General features: G+C 38.6%; 1 protein-coding gene across 1 annotated transcript in view; it reads left to right on the forward strand.

Annotated features, from left to right (window-relative positions):
* The window catches only part of SV2C (synaptic vesicle glycoprotein 2C), a 124,881-nt gene extending 110,821 nt beyond the window's left edge, over positions 1–14,060 (forward strand). Inside the window, exons 12-13 of the mRNA XM_075079238.1 lie at positions 829–988; positions 11,709–14,060. Of these exons, the coding sequence (XP_074935339.1) occupies positions 829–988; positions 11,709–11,892 (344 nt within the window). The 3' untranslated portion in view covers positions 11,893–14,060. The remainder of the gene's footprint in view (positions 1–828; positions 989–11,708) is intronic.
* Positions 14,061–18,583: the final 4,523 nt, after the last annotated feature.

Genomic DNA, 18,583 nt, shown 5'->3' on the forward strand with positions numbered 1-18,583 from the left:
CTTTTTAAAGGATTTGGTTCAGAGAGATGTGAAACATCCCTTCTGCATATGCTTTGCTTATGCAGCATCATAAGTGCCATTTTAAAAAGCCCCCAATTTAGAAACTCTAGGAACAAAGGGTTCTGTAACCAGTTCTGCCAGGCCACATTATCAGTCATTACTCTTCTACGCTGATATTACAAGACCATTATTTAGGCACTTGGGATGAGATTTTGGAGAGTGCTGGCCACTGGCTTGTCTGAAAGGAAAGCAAGATGTGCACAGGTGACCCTCAGCTAGTAGAGCAGCTTCTCAGAAGACTCTACAGTCCTTTGTCTGTTATCTATTTTGCAAAGTAACACAGCTGAAAGATATCTCCTGTGGATTATCTTCAATGACAGATCTGTTTTCAATTTACTTAAATAACCAAGTGGTAGTTCATTGTGTTAGTTTTCTAGGAGAATATATAAAAGTGATTTCCACTCAGTGTTTCTATTGCTACAATATATGAATGAGTTTCATGTAATTGTAGAAGATGATGAAGAAGGAAGAATGGGGGTTATTTTCCCCGGGCAGCATCCTTTGGGACTTCAGAGGGGGTTCCAGCTTAATACTTTATGATATATCCTAATATTTGAGGAGTTACATGTTTTTTCCTATGAGCCCCTTACAACATTGGTCTGCCTGACTGGCCTTAACAAGTAGAAGGGGTTGCTTTAGTTTTTAACACAGATATATGGGTCAGCTATTTAGCTACACTATGTGAATAGAAACACTAGACAAAACAAACAAAGATCATTCTTTAAATACAGGTCCTCTTTGTGTTCATTTCACCTTTCTCGTACCTAGGTGGTTCCATGGTTCTCTCTGGCATCAGCTGTTTTTTTCTCTGGTTTGGGACCAGTGAATCCATGATGATAGGTATGCTGTGCCTCTACAACGGCCTCACCATCTCAGCGTGGAACTCTCTGGATGTCATTACTGTGGAGCTGTATCCTACAGACAGAAGGTATGTGCAGATAGACCTCCCCTAATCTCACTGACACTATCTCTATGTACCAGCAGAAATGGTAAATAGAAATGGTTACGTATGAGCTTTCCAGCGACAGTGATGTTTTGAGTGAGCTGAACAAATAGTTTGTCTTATGAATAGCAAGGGGAAAAAAGATATTTTTTGACCTATTTGGTATGTATTTTGCATCAAATATCACCTAATCAGGAAAATACCACAAATGTAGTTTCATACTAAAAAAGAAGGTCTAACTGCTACCCTCATTTAAAACACAGCTAATGAGTAGTATTTCTGAAAACAGAAATGAAATATTCCTGGGTTTCCCCTAGTGCCACTGGCTGTGAAGGGAGTAGTTGGTCCAAAATAGCAATATAGCTGCGTTTGTCTATTGGCTATGAAATGGTGGGGATAATAATAAAAATCACTGTCTGGAGCTGAACAGCATTTTCTGGAAGAGATTGTGGGCTTGAACCATGCTGAGCTATTAATCAGTCTGCTAGAAATTTGTATGCAGGTTTGCTAGCAGTGTACATATTCAGCATTAAGTGGATATAAAAATATCTCAGGCACTGCTCCTGACCCTTCATGGCTTGTGCAGGAAAGCTCAGGACACCTTTCATATCCTGCAAGCATTTCTGCTAGGTGACATGGGGGCTTTTTTTCAGATACAGGGTACTTTTTAATGCTGATGTTATGTCACTTAATGGTCTGAAGGAAGAACAGTCAAGTCATATGCTGTTGTATGCAGAGTGTAAAAACATAAAAGCTGCATTTTCTTGAATAGACTGTGATATTTCTCCCCCTCCCCTCCTTAAAAAAGTTTTAGGCAAAATTGTCTAGACTCCTGCCAAAGGACAGGGTGTCTTTTCTCATGTCACAGTGCTACTCATTATGTCAGTCACTAGAAGTTTCAAATATGGTGAAAAACATTTCCAGTTTATAAATGTGTGGTGCCTTGCTGGCAAGTCTAAGTTTTTGGACGGAGGTGCATCTGGTTTTAATATTGTCCATCAGGGGATGAAGACTCTAGCTGGCTTCTCTGTTTTCTTTTCATTGGCATTTTAGAAATATATGCTTCTTCACACAAGAAATTGGTGTCCATTGTTGTGGTTGTATCAAATAACCATACTAGGCTACTTTAATCCAAAGCACTACTGGTTTTATTACACCTCAGGAAATTGCTCTTCTGGCAAGAATTATTCAATCATATAAACTCTATGATATAATTCTAATAAATATCCTTTAGAAATAGCTGTCTTTTTGGTATTCCTGAATGTAGCAGCCGCAAATATTTTCTTAACATGAAGTAAAGGAAAATAATTGGAAAAGCTGTTGATGTTAATGGAAGCAAAATGAATCATCATTACTAGGAATAATGAAAAGAATGTAACTCCATTCTAGAGCATCTGTATTTGTAGCTAATAGTTGTTTTTAATAATTTCTGCTAGCTTTGGGATTGCAGCAAATTCTTCCCCATTTTTTCTTTTTTTAAAAAGCTTATGTGTGCAATAATAGCTGTCTGGAATTCCACCTCAGAAATTTACTTGCAGCTGGGTTGTTGGGGTTTTTTGCAACAACTCAGATAGAAAACTTATCACTTTATATTATTGATATAAAAAGGCTGAAAGGCAGAATCTACCTGTGCTGGGAAAGACATTGCTGATATACAGTGTAGATGAGATTTTTTTCCCCAAACTTCCAAAAGCAATGGAACCATCACTGCCAGTTATTGCCAGCTGGGTTATAAGGAAACAAGCAATTCTAGAAGTCACTTCCCAGATATGTTGTTTGGTTTTTTTTTTTTATAGGCTTGGGCAAAGCTTCTTTATCTTTCATAGAACCATTTGAAAAGTAATACCTGCAGGCACTCAGATGACTTCTTTCCCACACTTTTTTCCCTGACTACTTTTTTTAATCTAGACCAGCTACAGTTTAACAACCACCATTCCCCACCTCCGACGGTCCGGTCTTTCCTTCTAAGAGGGAAGGAAAGATCTGATCTCCATAGCCCGGCACAACTTGCCACAATTTGCCAAGAATATCCAGGTTCTACAAGTAGCTGTAGGGCTGGACACCCTTTCCAGCCATATATGGTACACAAAGCTGCCTGACCTGTTTTTGCATATGGGGTTCTTCATGCTTAAGATGATGTCCTCTTTCACTTTAAAGCTGTATCCAGAGTGAATCTGGACCTGAAACTGGCTTCCAGTTTCCCTTTAAAAGGCAGTCTAGGCACAACTTTGTGCATTCTGTCACTATTTTACTGTTCCAATATGTACATTTTTCCTACTCCCAACCAGTGAAATGACCACAAACAAGCAGCAAAGTGCAGCTGGATGTTGGGCTAGAGAAAAAGTGTGTGGAAGGAGAGTAGTTCATGCTACCATGCACAAGACACCAGGCTAGGCAGCGCCTCCTTTTCCTCCTGCATGACTCCTCCTGGAGACCAGCCAGTTGCCAAACTGCTGGGGTTTTGCCAGTGTCATGCAAAGAAGTACAAAAGGTGTTTCATAAATCGTACTCCAGGTTATTTAGGGATCATACTGGCTTTTTGCCAGGTAGGGGTGTGGTGAGCAATTTGGAAAAGTGCAGTGTATATGATACATGGCACATATTTCAGTTTTCTCTTCATCAGCTGCCCACAGGGCAAAGTTAAGGTTCCTTCAAAATCTTAACAGATCTGGATTATGAATGCACTCGCACTCATCTACCTATTTATACTTTCACTTACTAATACCTGGACTTCAGGTAATTAGTAGTTTGTTTTAATTTCTTGATGGCTACTTTCAAATTTTATGCCATTTAGCATAGCTTTTGCCTGCATAGTCTTTATAAAATCTCAGTTGATATGCACAACTGTTAAAACATGAGATGCTAGACACTATAGATTTAAAGTGGTTCTCAGATAGATGATGAAGTTGTGTTAAAAGGTGAAGATACATTACTACTGCTAGCTGTAGGTAGGTTTGTGTCTTCCAGATGTCGCACTTGGTGGTAATGAATAATCATTCGATAATTTTTATACTTTTCAATACAAAAATTGTGAAGGACATTCATGATGACTAGCTATAAACTAGCTGATTTCTAATAAGCAAGTTGTTTAATCCAGCTCCACAATGTAAATAACTTGTATTAACTCACCTTTTGCCTCATCTTTTCTCTTGTCTTTTTGCCTTATCTTCTTAATGGCCTATGCTATTCTGGACCGCTCAGCAGTCAGCAAGTTCTGAGAAGTCTTTGGTTGGTCACGACCCTCTTGAGGTCCAAACCAAACTACTCCATAGCCATGGAAGCTCTGCTTTGAATGAGTGATATTAAATGTCTTGCAAACATTTTTGGGTTTCCTAGTGTGCTTTCTTATTCTTTCATAAACTTTCCACATTTTTCAAACACTGTTTTGAAAAGAGGTGATGTAGAAATTGAGGCACAGAGGAAAATTATATTGCTAAAACTGATTTTAGGAGCCAAATTTGACATGTGCTGTACCAACAATCCCAGTCACCGAGCATTTTAGAAGAGGGAATGGGCTGAAAGCATAACTTCACTGCAGCTGTAAGTGCTCAGCACTTCAGCAACACAAACCTGAAGGTGCTAAGCATGCACCCAGAAAATATGAAATGCATATTTAATGACTGTTTAGTTAGCTTTAAGTGACTTGCTTGCATCATGTACAAAATCTGCAGGAGGGGCATGGAGTCTATGCTTTCTCTTGAGAGCACTCAACTACCTAACCATGAGACTGCTTTCTCATCTTGCAGTCCCCAGCCTTATTCACAGTGCAGCTTCCAAATTCTGCAGCACATGAAGGAAACTAAGTTTTCTTTGCTATGTTTACGTTTTACCCCTCAAGCTCTCTTTGTTCCGTGCATTGGCAGAGCGATGCGGGGAAAAAATACTGTGCGATGAGGTAATTATGGCTTGTGTTGTAATGTGTGTGCCCAAGGGGCTTGCAATAACATTGCACAGTTTCCTAGCCCTGCCTGTAATATAAATATGAATGGAAGAAAGTTAAAATTCTCTGAAGAGCTAACATTTAGGAGACTTTTGTGACTTTAAAATGCATTCGTTACTTTCAAATAAATGATAAATATCTTTTTGTGAACTAACTTGGGAAGCACCAGTTTTATAAGTCAAGATTTTCGTCAAGGAGTGGACACAACAAATTAGCCAAACCTAATCAGAAAGTGGAACAGAAATAAGTCATCTCCTGCAGAATAAATCAAGGTCAGATTGCATCAGATAAACTACAATTCATCAGTTTTACCACAGGTGCCAGACATCTTGGTTTGAATCTTGGCCAGGAATATTTAGAATTCAAGGTGTGCTATAAAATGAAGTCATCTTGTTTTGCCTGTTTTTATTACCTCAGAAATAAGTTCATAAGGGTTTGGTCATAATTAAGAAATAAGCCACCTATTTTCTGTTCATTATATTTACCTTTTTTCTATTCTTGAGCACTGAGAATCTATCCCCAGAGTAATAAACATTATTCACAGGGTATCTTAAGTCCAACTTTTTATGTTGTAGCTGTCAGAAGAGAAGTTTTCTATTCTTTTGAGTCATGACAGCAGTTTTTGACTTACAGTAGAATTCCTGACAGCTATTTTTCTACTGCCATCCTGTGGATGTGGTTCAACAGAATTTTGCTGAAATTTCATGTTAATGTTTTTAAGGAATCACATGCCAAAACTATGCAATGCCTTAGGCAGTAGTCCAAGGCAGGAAGGTAAATTCCCCAGTTGTATTTTCACACTGAGTGCTCTAATTAGCCAGGCTATAATATGCATCTTTGTACTAATTTTTTAAAAGATCTTAAAGGTCTGGACATTAAAAAATTGCCCATAGTACATTCATAAACTCTGTTTTCGTAGCTTTGCATATTAACAACACCCACAAAAGTGGTATTCAGAGTTCTTTGTAAAGTGTTGGTGAGGCTTAGCACTAGCTCTGGCAAGAAGGTTATCAAATATCTGTGCGACACATTTAGTAGCATTCCACTGCAGAACAATGATGTTTTTAGGTGCTCTATCTGCAATGAAAAAGTGGGCCTGAAGTACTTTATGTAGGAATATAACTACCTGGTCTAAGAAGGAGCATACGTGGCAACCAGGAAACAAGCTCTTTTAATCTAAAGGCTTGGATAATCCCTCTATTTTTAACTGTTTGGACTCTTGCCATTTTTGTGTGGGGCTTGGGTGAAAGGAAGCTAAGCGTTTTTCTTTGTCACAGCTTTCCCAGCAAGAGAAGTAAAAGTCATTGGGAAAAATTCCTTTCCTCTACTATCCAACTTTCTCTCAGACCTGGCATTTTTATAGGACTTTTTCGTTTTCCTCCTATCAGTATCAAAATATGTAACTTTTTTTTTCAAGGCAATCCCAAATTGATTCACCAGTGTTATTACTGATGTGCCTGAAGGATTTATTGACATTCTGTAGCTGGACAAGGGTTTCTGGCTACTGAACACCCTTGACTAGTGATAAGGTTTGCTCACGGAATCAAAAAGACATTTTTGTGCCAGTGCTTTGCCCAGTAACCGATCAACATAACGGAAATTGGTGTGTTTGGTAATGGCCTTATGCCTTTGGTATTTTTCACTTAATTTATTCATGCTGCTGAGATGACACATCACATATCTTTGATCATTTGCAGACTTTCTGTGTACTCTAGCACTTTCCTCAAACATTGTAGCAAAGACTATACTAGTGCTGCAAGAAAAGACTATGCACATATATGTTTGAATTGCAGCGTATTTACTGTCTGCTGCTTTTAATCCCCTGGATTCAGTAGAATTAATCATAAAGGCATGAATTAATACAAATTTTAGCATATTTGAATCATAAACATTGTTCTAAGAAAGATGTTTAAAAACCAGGAAGTCTGAATTTGCTACCCCTAGAGCTCAACGATTTGCTCAATGACTTCATACTGACTACTAGTAGACAAGAAGTTCACATTCAAATATAGTATTGAAGTTAAAGGATATGAAGTCAGAAGGTTGAACAGTGGCAATGCTTTTCAGGTACAGGTTGCAACAACATTTTACTTAAGCCTGTAAAAATCTTACTGTTCCTGCCAATGATGTGCATATGTTAGGCAAAAGGACATGCCTGAAAACAGCTTAAAGATCAAAAGACTGAAATTCTGCTGAGTTGTTCATTTTGTATGATCAGGACAGCCAAAGGCTATGAAAATGGTCTTACTTTGTCTTACTTTTCTTTGTTTGTAATTTGGTAACATTAATGGGATTAGTCTAAAAACAACCCCTTACAACTGGAAAAATTGAGTAAGTCCATTTTACATAGCAGAACTGGTTTTTCAGTGCCAACGAATTACCTTGATTTTGATCAGATATGAGAGATATTGTAATCCAAAATTACTTTAAAAATTAATAAGGCAGTCTTGGGTATATAGTCTATAACAGATGTAGATTGCAGTGGCAGCCCCGAAGGTGCTATCTGTAGAGTCCAGCACGTGAAAAGGAGTGGTCCAAATTGCTCAGAAATTTATGTTCAGACCCACCTTATAACTAGTTAATGTAAGCAAATAGCATCTGTGAAACAGCTTACCTTTATAAGGGTATAAAACAACACTGAATCTAAGTAAAGCATCCCCATATGTTTTGGGCTATTGCCTTTCCAAAGATTTCCTGCCTGTATCTGTCCAAATTTGCTTTAGCTAGATTTATGTGTTCTTTGGGGATTTCTGGTATCTGTCTGAATATACTGAGGCTGTTGATGACTAACTGTCTGTTTTCTCTATGTGAACACTGTTTTTTGCCTGTTACTGTTATTTGGGGGCAAGTTTGGTTTTACATCAGTACTGGCAGCTGAAGAAATTGTATTTACATGTGCAGACACTGATAACAACCAGTCACCACCATAACTTTAGAAATATTTTCTGTGCGTAAAAGAGGCTGAAATTAGAACAGTTCTGACTCTTTTCCTCTCTTTCTTTCCCTGTCTTTTTCAAAATAGCTTCAGCCCGTTATTCTATCACATAAACTCTGTTTTCCAGGCTGGCTGTGTTCCCTTTAACCTCTTCCTACCTGTTTGCAATAAAGTCTGTTTTACCACAGTCTTTCCTCTTGATGCTCCTCCTTTCTATTCACACTCTCATTCACCCTAGAAGATGTGTCTAGAGCTCCTTCCCTCTCAGGAGCCTCTCCGCATTCTGGCCAGCTTCCTCCAGATATCCTTCTGATGCTCCACTTTATCTTCCTTTGTAGTACAGATATTCCTGTGGTAGAGATTTGATCATCTTCTTATAGGCTTTGAAAGATTACTCCAGTAGGATGGTTCTTTGTTGCTTCCTTCAGTGCATTTCTCACTCCCCCTTTGGTCTGATTCCTCCAACAGATTTCCGTAAAATGGGCAAGTTTTAGCTTTCTCATTTCTCCTCTGACAAAGGCATCTTCAAAGAGCTGCTACAACTGTCTCTCTGTCAGAAAGCTTCACAAAAGAGACATCCAGAGTTTCCTTATCTGATCTCAGGCAGCCCTCGCTGGACTGCACTGTTGACCAGCAGATCATGTCACTTTGGAGATGGTTATTTCCAGGATGTGCATGTTTAGTTTTTCTTGGCAATAAGTAGCGTGTAAAAGTACTGCACATTTAAGCAAATGTAGGGGGGAAAAAAGCACATAAGGGCTTTGAACATCCAGGAGGCATATCTGAGTCTCTTCTGCTGTTTTATTCGCAGTGTTTCTGGGTAGTGTCTGTTCTGCCATCAGAATGACCTGTCTTTCTTTCCTTAGGTATTGCTGATATTTGTGGTAATGCAGTATCTCAATGGGTGCCATGTTTTGCACAAAGGTTATGGTTACTTCAGAGAAAATAATAATTACTTTGCTAAATTGCATGTATTTTAAAGAGACCAAACTCTGCTGTTAATTGCAAGAGACATATAGCCAAACTAATAATAAATTTACCATTATTATCATTACCTAGCAAAAGAGACTAACTTCTGTCTTTTCCTGGGGTCAGAAAAGGCATATACTACACAGAGCTGACACTGGAACAGTATCAACTCTTCTGATTTTACTTCAATAATGTTTTAGGCAAAGAGGTTTGACTTTGCTCTGCAACCATGGACAACTGAATATTTAATGTTAATGGAAAAAGAAAAAACTTTTTGAGGGTGTATTAACTAATCTCTTCCATGTCTTCATTCAATCTGCAAACATCATTTTAAGGGATTTAAGAATTTGACAGTCAAAATACCATTACTTCAAATTAGCACATTTCTGAATCTTGTTCAGCTTCTGGAGTTGACTCTGAACATTATCTAGAGTTCTGCTTCTCAGAGCAAACCACAGTGATTTAGAAATATGCCAGAAGGATCTAGACCGCCTTCATCATTCTTTTGGTGCAAATCCTCAAATATACCAGGACTGGTATAATTCTGAAGCACCATATGTCAGGTAGTCAGGGCATGGACAGTGCTGAAACTCCCCGTATCCTGGTCAACTATACCAGATAGAAGTTTTTACCTCTCCCCCAGTATAAGAATTGGATATAGGGCATCAAAGGCTGACTGATAATCACTATTGAGATCCAGCAGCCAGAGTCACAAAAAGGCAGAAGAGATGGGTCGATGGGCTGAGGCCAAGTGTATGAGGTCAAGTGCAGGGTCCTGCACTTGGGTCACAACAACCTCATGCAATGCTACAGGCCTGGGGAAGAGTGGCTGGAGAGCTGCCCAGCAGAGAAGGACCTGGGGGTGTTGGTTGACAGTCGGCTGAACATGAGCCAGCAGTGTGCCCAGGTGGCCAAGAAGGCCAATGGCATCCTGGCTTGTATCAGGAATAGTGTGGCCAGCAGGAGTAGGGAAGTGATCGTGCCCCTGTACTCAGCACTGGTGAGGCCGCACCTCGAGTACTGTTTTCGGTTTTGGGCCCCTCACTACAAGAAGGACATTGACGATGATGAAGCTGGTGAAGGGTCTGGAGAGCAGGTCTTATGAGGAGAGGTTGAGGGAACTGGGGTTGTTTAGCCTGGAGAAGAGGAGTCTGAGGGGAGACCTTATCGCTCTCTACAACTGCCTGAAAGGAGGTGGTAGCAAGGTGGGTGTTGGTCTCTTCTCCCAAGTTACTCGTGACAGCATGAGAGGAAATGGCTTCAAGCTGCATCAGGGGTGGCTTAGATTGGATATTAGGAAAAACTTCTTTACTGAAATAGTGGTCAGGCATTGGACAGGCTGCCCAGAGAGGTGGTGGAGTCACCATCCCTGGAGGTATTTAAAAGACATGTAAAAGCAGCACTTCATGGCATGGTTTAGGAGACATGGTAGTGTTGGATTGTTGGTTGGACTTGATGATCCTAGAGGTCTTTTCTAACCTTAAGTCTAAGATTCCACAATTCTGTGAACTAGTGACACTCTGAGCTGTGGCCATGTCCATTGGCTGTTTGAGGGAGAGGATCTCTTCTCTCTTGATACCATGGTCTCCTCTATAAAAATTTTAAAAATAACCAAAACGGTTCTGTAAAGAACATTGAGAGTTTATATACTTGCTGTCAGCTGGGATCAAGTCTGCTTACTTCAAGTTGATCTGGGCTGCCCTTTAGGAGCTGCAGTAGAAGTTTCTCAAACTTACCTCCTAGGAATTCAGGCTGCATTTGAGCACATGACTTCTTCCTTTCCTTCACATGCACCTCAGTACAGTAACTAGGGCTATTTTTAGTCACTCAGACCATTAGCATTTCTGTTAATCCCTCCTTTTTATACTGGGGGCTTTTTCCTTCTGATGGCAGTATTTCATATTAACGAAAAAGAAACATCCTATTCTGAAAAGAAGTTTCTTATTTTTTTATCCCAGTGAGCACACTGTGAGCTTTGCATAGTCCTCTCTTTCACTTCTAAGAGATTTGAGAAATGTTAGAAATTCTACTATCATACAGATATTTTGGCTAGGACACTTTTGGTAGGAGAAGTTTATTCCTGCAACTATGTATCATATAGTCATATCAAAACAGAATTTGTTAAAATGATTGCAGTTTGCATACATCTATATATGGGTTGCCAAACATCTAAAATACTTAATCCAGACTACTAAAACCACACCACTGCAATGCAAAAGCCCCTCTGAGTTGCCCGATCATACTTCCTATTGGCAATCTATTTCCTTTCCCTTTTTTTCCAAAGTTCCTCAGATATCTCTTCTGCACCAGGTGTGCATGTGTGTGTGTGTGTGTGTTTATGCCCTATTCCCTTTAGCTCTAAGAGACAAGCATTTGTTTTTATTGGAAGTCTTATTAGCCTTTTGAAAAATCACTGGTTGAACATGTATGCCACCTGTAAGAAATCCAGTTCTATTCAGTACCCCAAGATGACCATCCTTTTATTCTGGTGACTTCTTTCCCAAATCACCAAGTAGCTCTCAGAAGATTTCCCACCTCCTGTCTCCCAATCTGGCATTTTAAGTGTTACTGAATTTTGATTTGCAAGTCCTTTGTACTACTGTAGTGGTGTAAAGTTACCTATTCAGTCATTCATTTCACATTTTGGTCCCTGAGGCAGCAGAATGATTTTGTCTCAATAAAATGCTATAGCATCTGAGCATCTGAGCTTTGATTTCGTATTATAAAAACAAGCACAGAAACCTTGTTGACATAAATTTGGTTTAAGATATTGGGGCTATGCTGATTTATTCCCACTGAGGATTTGTCTCAAAGGCTTTCCTCTTTCACCCATTTTTTAACTTTCTTGTTTTTTCTTCTAGGGCAACAGGCTTTGGCTTTTTGAACGCTCTGTGCAAAGCAGCAGCTGTACTCGGAAACTTAATATTCGGTTCCCTTGTTGGTATCACCAAGGCAATCCCTATTCTCCTTGCTTCTACTGTTCTAGTATGTGGAGGTCTGGTAGGACTTCGGCTTCCTGACACAAGAACCCAGGTGTTGATGTAACTGGAAAAAGCCATTTACTATTTATTTCCTCCTTCGTACAAATGTCAACTCTCCCGACTGATGGTGCAAAGGCTTCAGATTCTCAACACTTAGTAGTGTGCTCAGATGTCAGAAATCAAACTCAAAAGATACTTTGGAGTGGCAGAGATTTAGAAACCTCTGTATGAAAGTTTTAAATTTTACTTTTGTTTGCTTGCATACATTGCTATTCAAAACCACTTAACTTCAAACTGCAAAGCTACCTCTTAAAACACTTTCAGTGACATGTCCAGGAACATAAAAACCATACTGATAATTAGATATTTAAAATGCAAGCAGTCGTATTATATAAAAATACATGCTAAATTTGGCCTTGGCATTGTGAGCTTTTGTGATATTACAGACATGCAAGTCAATTACTTAGCAATATTGGTGCAGAGAATGTTAATATTACATGTATCAATGCATGCAGCATTAATTGGGAAACTCTACAGTCTGCATCAGTAGTGAGAATACTGACCTTCTGCAGCTGTGCTTAGAAGGTAAAAACTTGTGGCAATGCCTCTTTCTTGGGAAACCTTTTTAGGTAGATTCAATCTAAAGTAAAAATTACCAGCTACACCCTATATTTGCTGAGAAGAAGGCAACAGCTACTGCAGGGAGATGAAAAGCCCATATGGGTGAGCAGCAAAGCGAATAACAAAATAAGCACTTTGGCTCTTTGCTGCTGACCTCCCAGAAGAATTTAGTTTTCTTCTCACTCATGGCATCTGTAATATTTTTGCCATTTTAATCTGGGAGTAAATCAATGCACGTATTCATGTTGTTTTAAGTATGAATAAAGGAAGAATCGGGCCAGTGAACTATATGAAAAGTAAGATGCTTTCAGAAAGGTTTGTTTGGTATTTACATTTCTCATACATTTTTCTTTGTCACAGAATGGTTATAAAAATATGTGGCTGTAGAATGCCACTTAGTAAATTTAGTCATGTAATAATTTCAATATAGAGTATAATGTAATGAAAACATCTCAAAAGATTTTTTAAAAATGATATCGAAACAAAGAAAAGCAATAATAAAAACCACCTTCATTATTTTCACAGTTGATACACTTCTTTATATAACCATTTTCTCACCTGATTTTTAATAGTTTTAGAGATATCTCACCATTTAACACTTTCAAATATCTCTCTGAAAGGCCATAAAGAAACAAGCCATGGCAAGGCTGCGGGGAGTGGTAATGTCTTTATTAGACCAAGTGCAAGGATGGAGAGTAAATGGTAGTAAATATATTCCTCCTAAGCTGTATGCTGTGGACTGTTGTGGATCACGGTAAAGAGTTCCTCACCATTCCTGCTCTGCAAAAGGCTATGGGATCTCTTTCAAATGTTAGCATTAAAAATGAAATAGAAATATATCTATAAAGTTAGCAGACAAAAGGGGCATATCCTTTGATAACAGAAATTGACATTGCTTTCAGTGGAACTAAGGCAACTTTTATCAGCTGATGAACTACCTGCAGTTTCAAGTTTCAAAGAACAAATCTGGTATAAAAACATATGGGGAAATTTATCAGTATTTTTTCTAATTATGTCTGACAACATTTATTAGGTGGTTGAATCATTGCCAAAGAAATTAGGCTTTCAGATAAGGTAATCATGTAGTAGGGTAGATTATTGTTGTTGTTGTTACTTTTTTGCTTGCTCGTGTATATGAACTTAGCTTGGGTAGTAATATCTATCACCGCATTCTGTGTCAGTCATCATCTTAGTTGTATTGAAAGAGTCAGCAAAAGTCCACATAAGAAGATCATTCATTACATTTAAATTTCACTCTTTAATTTACTGATTCTAGAAGTTAAATCTTTTCAGTTATTAACAAATGCTTGTGCTACACATTGCAGCACCAAAGTGTTAGCCCAAGATGTGGTTTTCTGCTTTTAACAATTGAGAAAAGTGGCTGAATTTAACAAAAAAAAAAAAAAAAAAAAAAAGTATGGAAAACTAGTGGGGATATTTTTTTGATATTGATAATTTAAATATGTTATAGTAAGAAACAAAGTTTAGGAAGTGTCTTTATTTTGCAATATAAACAGTCAAGATATTTGAAATGAAATATTTTATATTTAAAACTGACTTAAACTTGTCTTTTAAATTTCTAAACTATGTTAAAAAAAAAAAAAAAAAGGAGGAAGAACTATTTTTCAACAAGTTCCATGTTAAGAAAGAAATGCTGTCCTTAGTTTTGCATCTGTGGCTTTTGTCCACTAGTCATAGTCTTAATATCTTTTCAAGTCTGTTTTTTCCAGTAAGAATTATATTTGAGCCCTGATTCTCTGTGCCATTCATGTGTAGCATGTGTCCACCTCCTTGTACTTACTGCACAACTTATTTTGAAATCTGAAGCCTCTGTACATGTTTGGAGTAAACGTCAACAACAATGGTAAAATATTACACTGTCTTGCTATGTACTGTCCACTTAAAAGTAGTATATTCTGTCCATCTCTGTATGTAATTCCAAAGAACATCCAGAACCAACACTTCATGCCACCTGACCAGTGTGGAGGAAATGGGCCACAGAAAAATAAGGTTCAAGTTTTGAGGGCTACAGTTCAAGGTTAACACACTAAAATGTCATTACATGTAAAATTCAGCTGATTTAAACGCTGGTCCGTATCCTAAATCATAAGTATGTGGTTAAGTCTGGATGAAGTGGAATAGAGCAACAACAGGAATTAGTAAAGGCAAACAAAATCCCCAACTACATGGACCTTGCATGGTCTGGGATTGGAGTGAAAGTTCTAAGGTAGGAAAAGGTAAAAAGAATAGCGTGTAGGAAAAGGGAAAAAAAATAAATGGAAGAGGTGAACAAAGTTTAAAAAAACCAACATGAACTTTTCCAATACGTTAACCAAAACCTCAGGCTAGAATCTCCTTAGCTGGTGAGCCAGTTGGCTCAACAGATTTGGACTAGTGCACAAGCCAGCATCAAAACTGTTTGAACAATCAATTTTGGGGGCTTGAGTGCAGTAAAGATTTATCTCATCAAGACAAAAGCAGTGAATGCAATTTTAAGCTATAAATACTTAGTTAGATAGATACAATCCACAGGCTAGAACAGAAATACTTAATCTATGGAGATCTGAACACAAATGTTACTTACATTATAAGCCAAAGTGTTTTGGCTGATCTTTAGTGAATGTGTCTCTTTTTGCAGCTTCCAAAGCAACCTCAGCTACTAAATATCGGACAGTAGGAATTGCACTTCCTTTCTGTGTCTATTCACGTATATGTCATACAAAGAATCACTTAGTGGCCTGTTTAGATCCCTGATACACCACAGAGAACTTGATAACATTTGTGTATCAGAGCCATCAAACACATGTAATCAAAACTGCTTATCTGTCTGTTTCGTTCACTGAACCGACTGACCACTAATTGGAAATTCCTTTCAGTATAAACTGAAGTAGCATATAAGGTCTGGTGCTTTGCCTCTGTAAAGCTGAAAGGCTCATCCCAACAACAGCAATGACAAAAAGTACAATGGCCCCTGAAGACAGGGAAGACTGACAACATTTAGGATAGTATTAACCATAATAGTTAACTACTTTAAGATTTGAAAACTGTCCACAAAAGACACCATGTTTTCATTTTGGCAAAGAAATTTTATTTTAATTAGTTTTACTCCTTACAAGTTGTCTGATTGAGCTTGACTTAGGAGACTCTTATTTCTTGAAAGCATCTTATATGATTTGTACATTTTAACCTGATTGGCTGTATTCATGTTGGTTGGAAGCATGCACTACAACATTTGGTATGTATTGCATTGATTGCTGACTCCCAGCAAGGGAACCAGGCTGAGGTGTTCATGGCTTCTGGAGTGCTGAAGGGGATTGCTAATGACTGATATATTGGGAAGCCTTCTTCCTCTATGCTTGATTTTAGCCCGTGCCCTTCCAGAAGTGTACACTACAAAACCTCAACACAGGTGAAAAAGTAGAAGATGACGGCTCCAGTAGCCTACTCTTTGTTCATCATCCTAGAAAAGTGGGGCAAAATAAGACTGCTAATCAAAAATAAGACTGCTAACTCAAGCTCTGCTCTCTTTTCATGTTCATGCCATTTTAATTCCTTCAATCCCAGATTGCTTTTCTAACCAGAGGGACAATCTTAAAGAAAGCAGGAGCTCCCTGCTCCTGCTCTTACTTGCTTGTGACTTCGTAGTAACATTCTGCAAGATATTGCCACATAACTTTTGAATATGGACATCCCTTTTGAACCAAGATGGAAAGCAAACTCAAAAGTCCTTCAGACAATCTCACCCTTTTAAGGCAGCCAGACTCCACATTTCCCTATTTATCCAGAAGGCTAAACCATTACAAGGAGGGGTCTCCTCTCAATGGCCCTTGTTGGATTCCTTCTGTTGTGGGTGCACATATGGGGGAATCTTCCTGTCTGTGCACCTAGCTCAGCTCCATTTAGAGGAAATGTTATTTTCTGTTCTTGTTTTCTTTTTCTACCACTGTGGAGTCTTATCCTCATGTAAGTGCACTTGAGGCACAACTGCTGATTCCAATTCTTAGCAACATAGCATAGTCCTCAGCCCCTCATATGGACAGCTTCTGTGTGCTGTGCTTTAGCTCTCTTCCCCATTGAGAGTTTTAAAATTATCTTCATTAGTCAGAGAAAGGCGTTTACACCCAGTTGCACCTCTTTACCTGAACAAGATTATATCGTGCTTATACAACCTATAAGTCATGCTTCCTGTTTAATAACCTGGAAATGCAATTGAAATTTCATCTCAATCACAATATTAAAAAATTAATTCTTGCACTCAAGGGGGTCAAAGCACAAGAAGTGAAAAGAGAAATACTCCACTTCCTCTGGAGTCTTGAAAGAAAACACATGTTTGGTAATCATATTGCAGAAGAAAACACATCTGAGGGACAGCATTTCCTGCCTTCTTGTTCATTAAACACACTGTAAAATATTAGGTATTTGCCTGAATTAGTACTTTCCGAAGCTGCTAGTTCACGAAATGCGGCATGAGACTTTTGCCTGCAGTTTGGAGGCAAGACAGGGATCAGGTAGTGACGTGAAATTAGCAGAGACATGTTAGCCAGAAAATCTGGAACTCAGTTCAGAACCTGATCTAAATAGAAAGCACCAATTTATAATGCTACTTGCAGATCTCCCTCACCTTCACTTACCCTCATTCAGTCTACAACCAGTACATATGCTGAAATCAGCCTCATTTGCTTTCTTCTAACATTGACAATTTCAGCCAAATGATGCAAAATATTTTTTGAACATTGTCATTATCTGCATTCTTTATTTTTGTTGCAGCAGTGAAGACCTTATTTCTTCCTGCAAAGGAAGCATCCATCAATATTTAGTCCTACTGTAGATGTGTAAGTTTGTTATATAGAACATCATCCACATTCAGGAGCTTTCTTTAATGCAGGGACCTAGCGTGTCACAAACATGAAGACAGAAGTGGGCCTGACTGATGGGTTTACTTCTCTTATTTGATAGTAGGTTGAATTGTCTCCATAGATGCTGGCCTGTGATATGTAGCTATCCTTTCTAGCCCTTGGAGTACATCCTGTCCAACTAAAAATGAACAAAGCAGTAATTATTGGCAGTCTGCTCCCACAACATACACACAAGCTATATTTACTAGGACCAAAATACTAGGAAAAAAGTGGGGGAAAAATACAGGTACGATTGCTTTCTGGGATAAATGATCTTCCCTGCTTGACAAAGGTCTAGAACATGTTGCTTGCTTCTGACCAGTACACAGTCCAATAACCAAAGATTACTTAACAAGAAAAGTATTTGGATGAGGATGACCTGACACAAAAGTGTTATCCTTTCCACCCAGGGTACTCATGAATATATATTTTAATGTCACATAACGAAGAAGATTTGTAGAGATCTTGTCCCTACTCTGGCCATCAACGCTTCTGAGCTGTAGCCAGACACATCAGTCTGCAAGTGAGAGAGAGAAATTGCTGGCAGGCTGGCTTTCATCACTCTCTCCGCAGCTAGCCACCTAAGCTCATTTCTGTTGGATCCTAGGGATCTGCTTTTTTGCTCAGCCTCCTGCTTTCTAATTTTAGTCGTCTACCACCTGCCACTCAGTTTTCACCAGTAGTCCTGACCAAGCAAGTTGAAGCTACTTGCTGCTAATGGACAGCACTCATAACTCATCATAAGCCCAGGACTCTGCAAGGGTCTGATGTCTTATGTGTTGTTAAAGTTTCATTTGTTGTCTAGAGCTAGAGTTGTCACCTAGCATTTCTTTCTGATAATACTGCATGTTCTCTAACCTATAATACATGTCTTCTGTCCTCTTAATATCTGCATTGTAAATATATGCCTGTCCCCCACTGGCTATGTGATAAAAGTAATTTCTGAATCTCATGTAGGCCTGTCTTACCTTTTAACTAAAGGTGATCCTTCAAAAGAAGAGGGTCAGGAAAAAAATAATGAAGCGGAATCAAATTAAATGCAAGCCATGAAGAGTAAGATTTCAAGGCCTAGGGTTCAATTACTTTTGGTTTTGTCAGCTGTTTTCCTTAAATCCTAGCCTGCAGCTATATAATACTGTATGTTGCAAAGAAGAAGCATTACACAGTTAGAAGCGAATACATATGCAGGCAAACGCGTGGGTGAGTATACACACATATATACACACACACCTCCCTGTA

Source organism: Phalacrocorax aristotelis, chromosome Z (assembly GCF_949628215.1).
Source record: "Phalacrocorax aristotelis chromosome Z, bGulAri2.1, whole genome shotgun sequence".
NCBI lineage: Eukaryota > Metazoa > Chordata > Aves > Suliformes > Phalacrocoracidae > Phalacrocorax > Phalacrocorax aristotelis.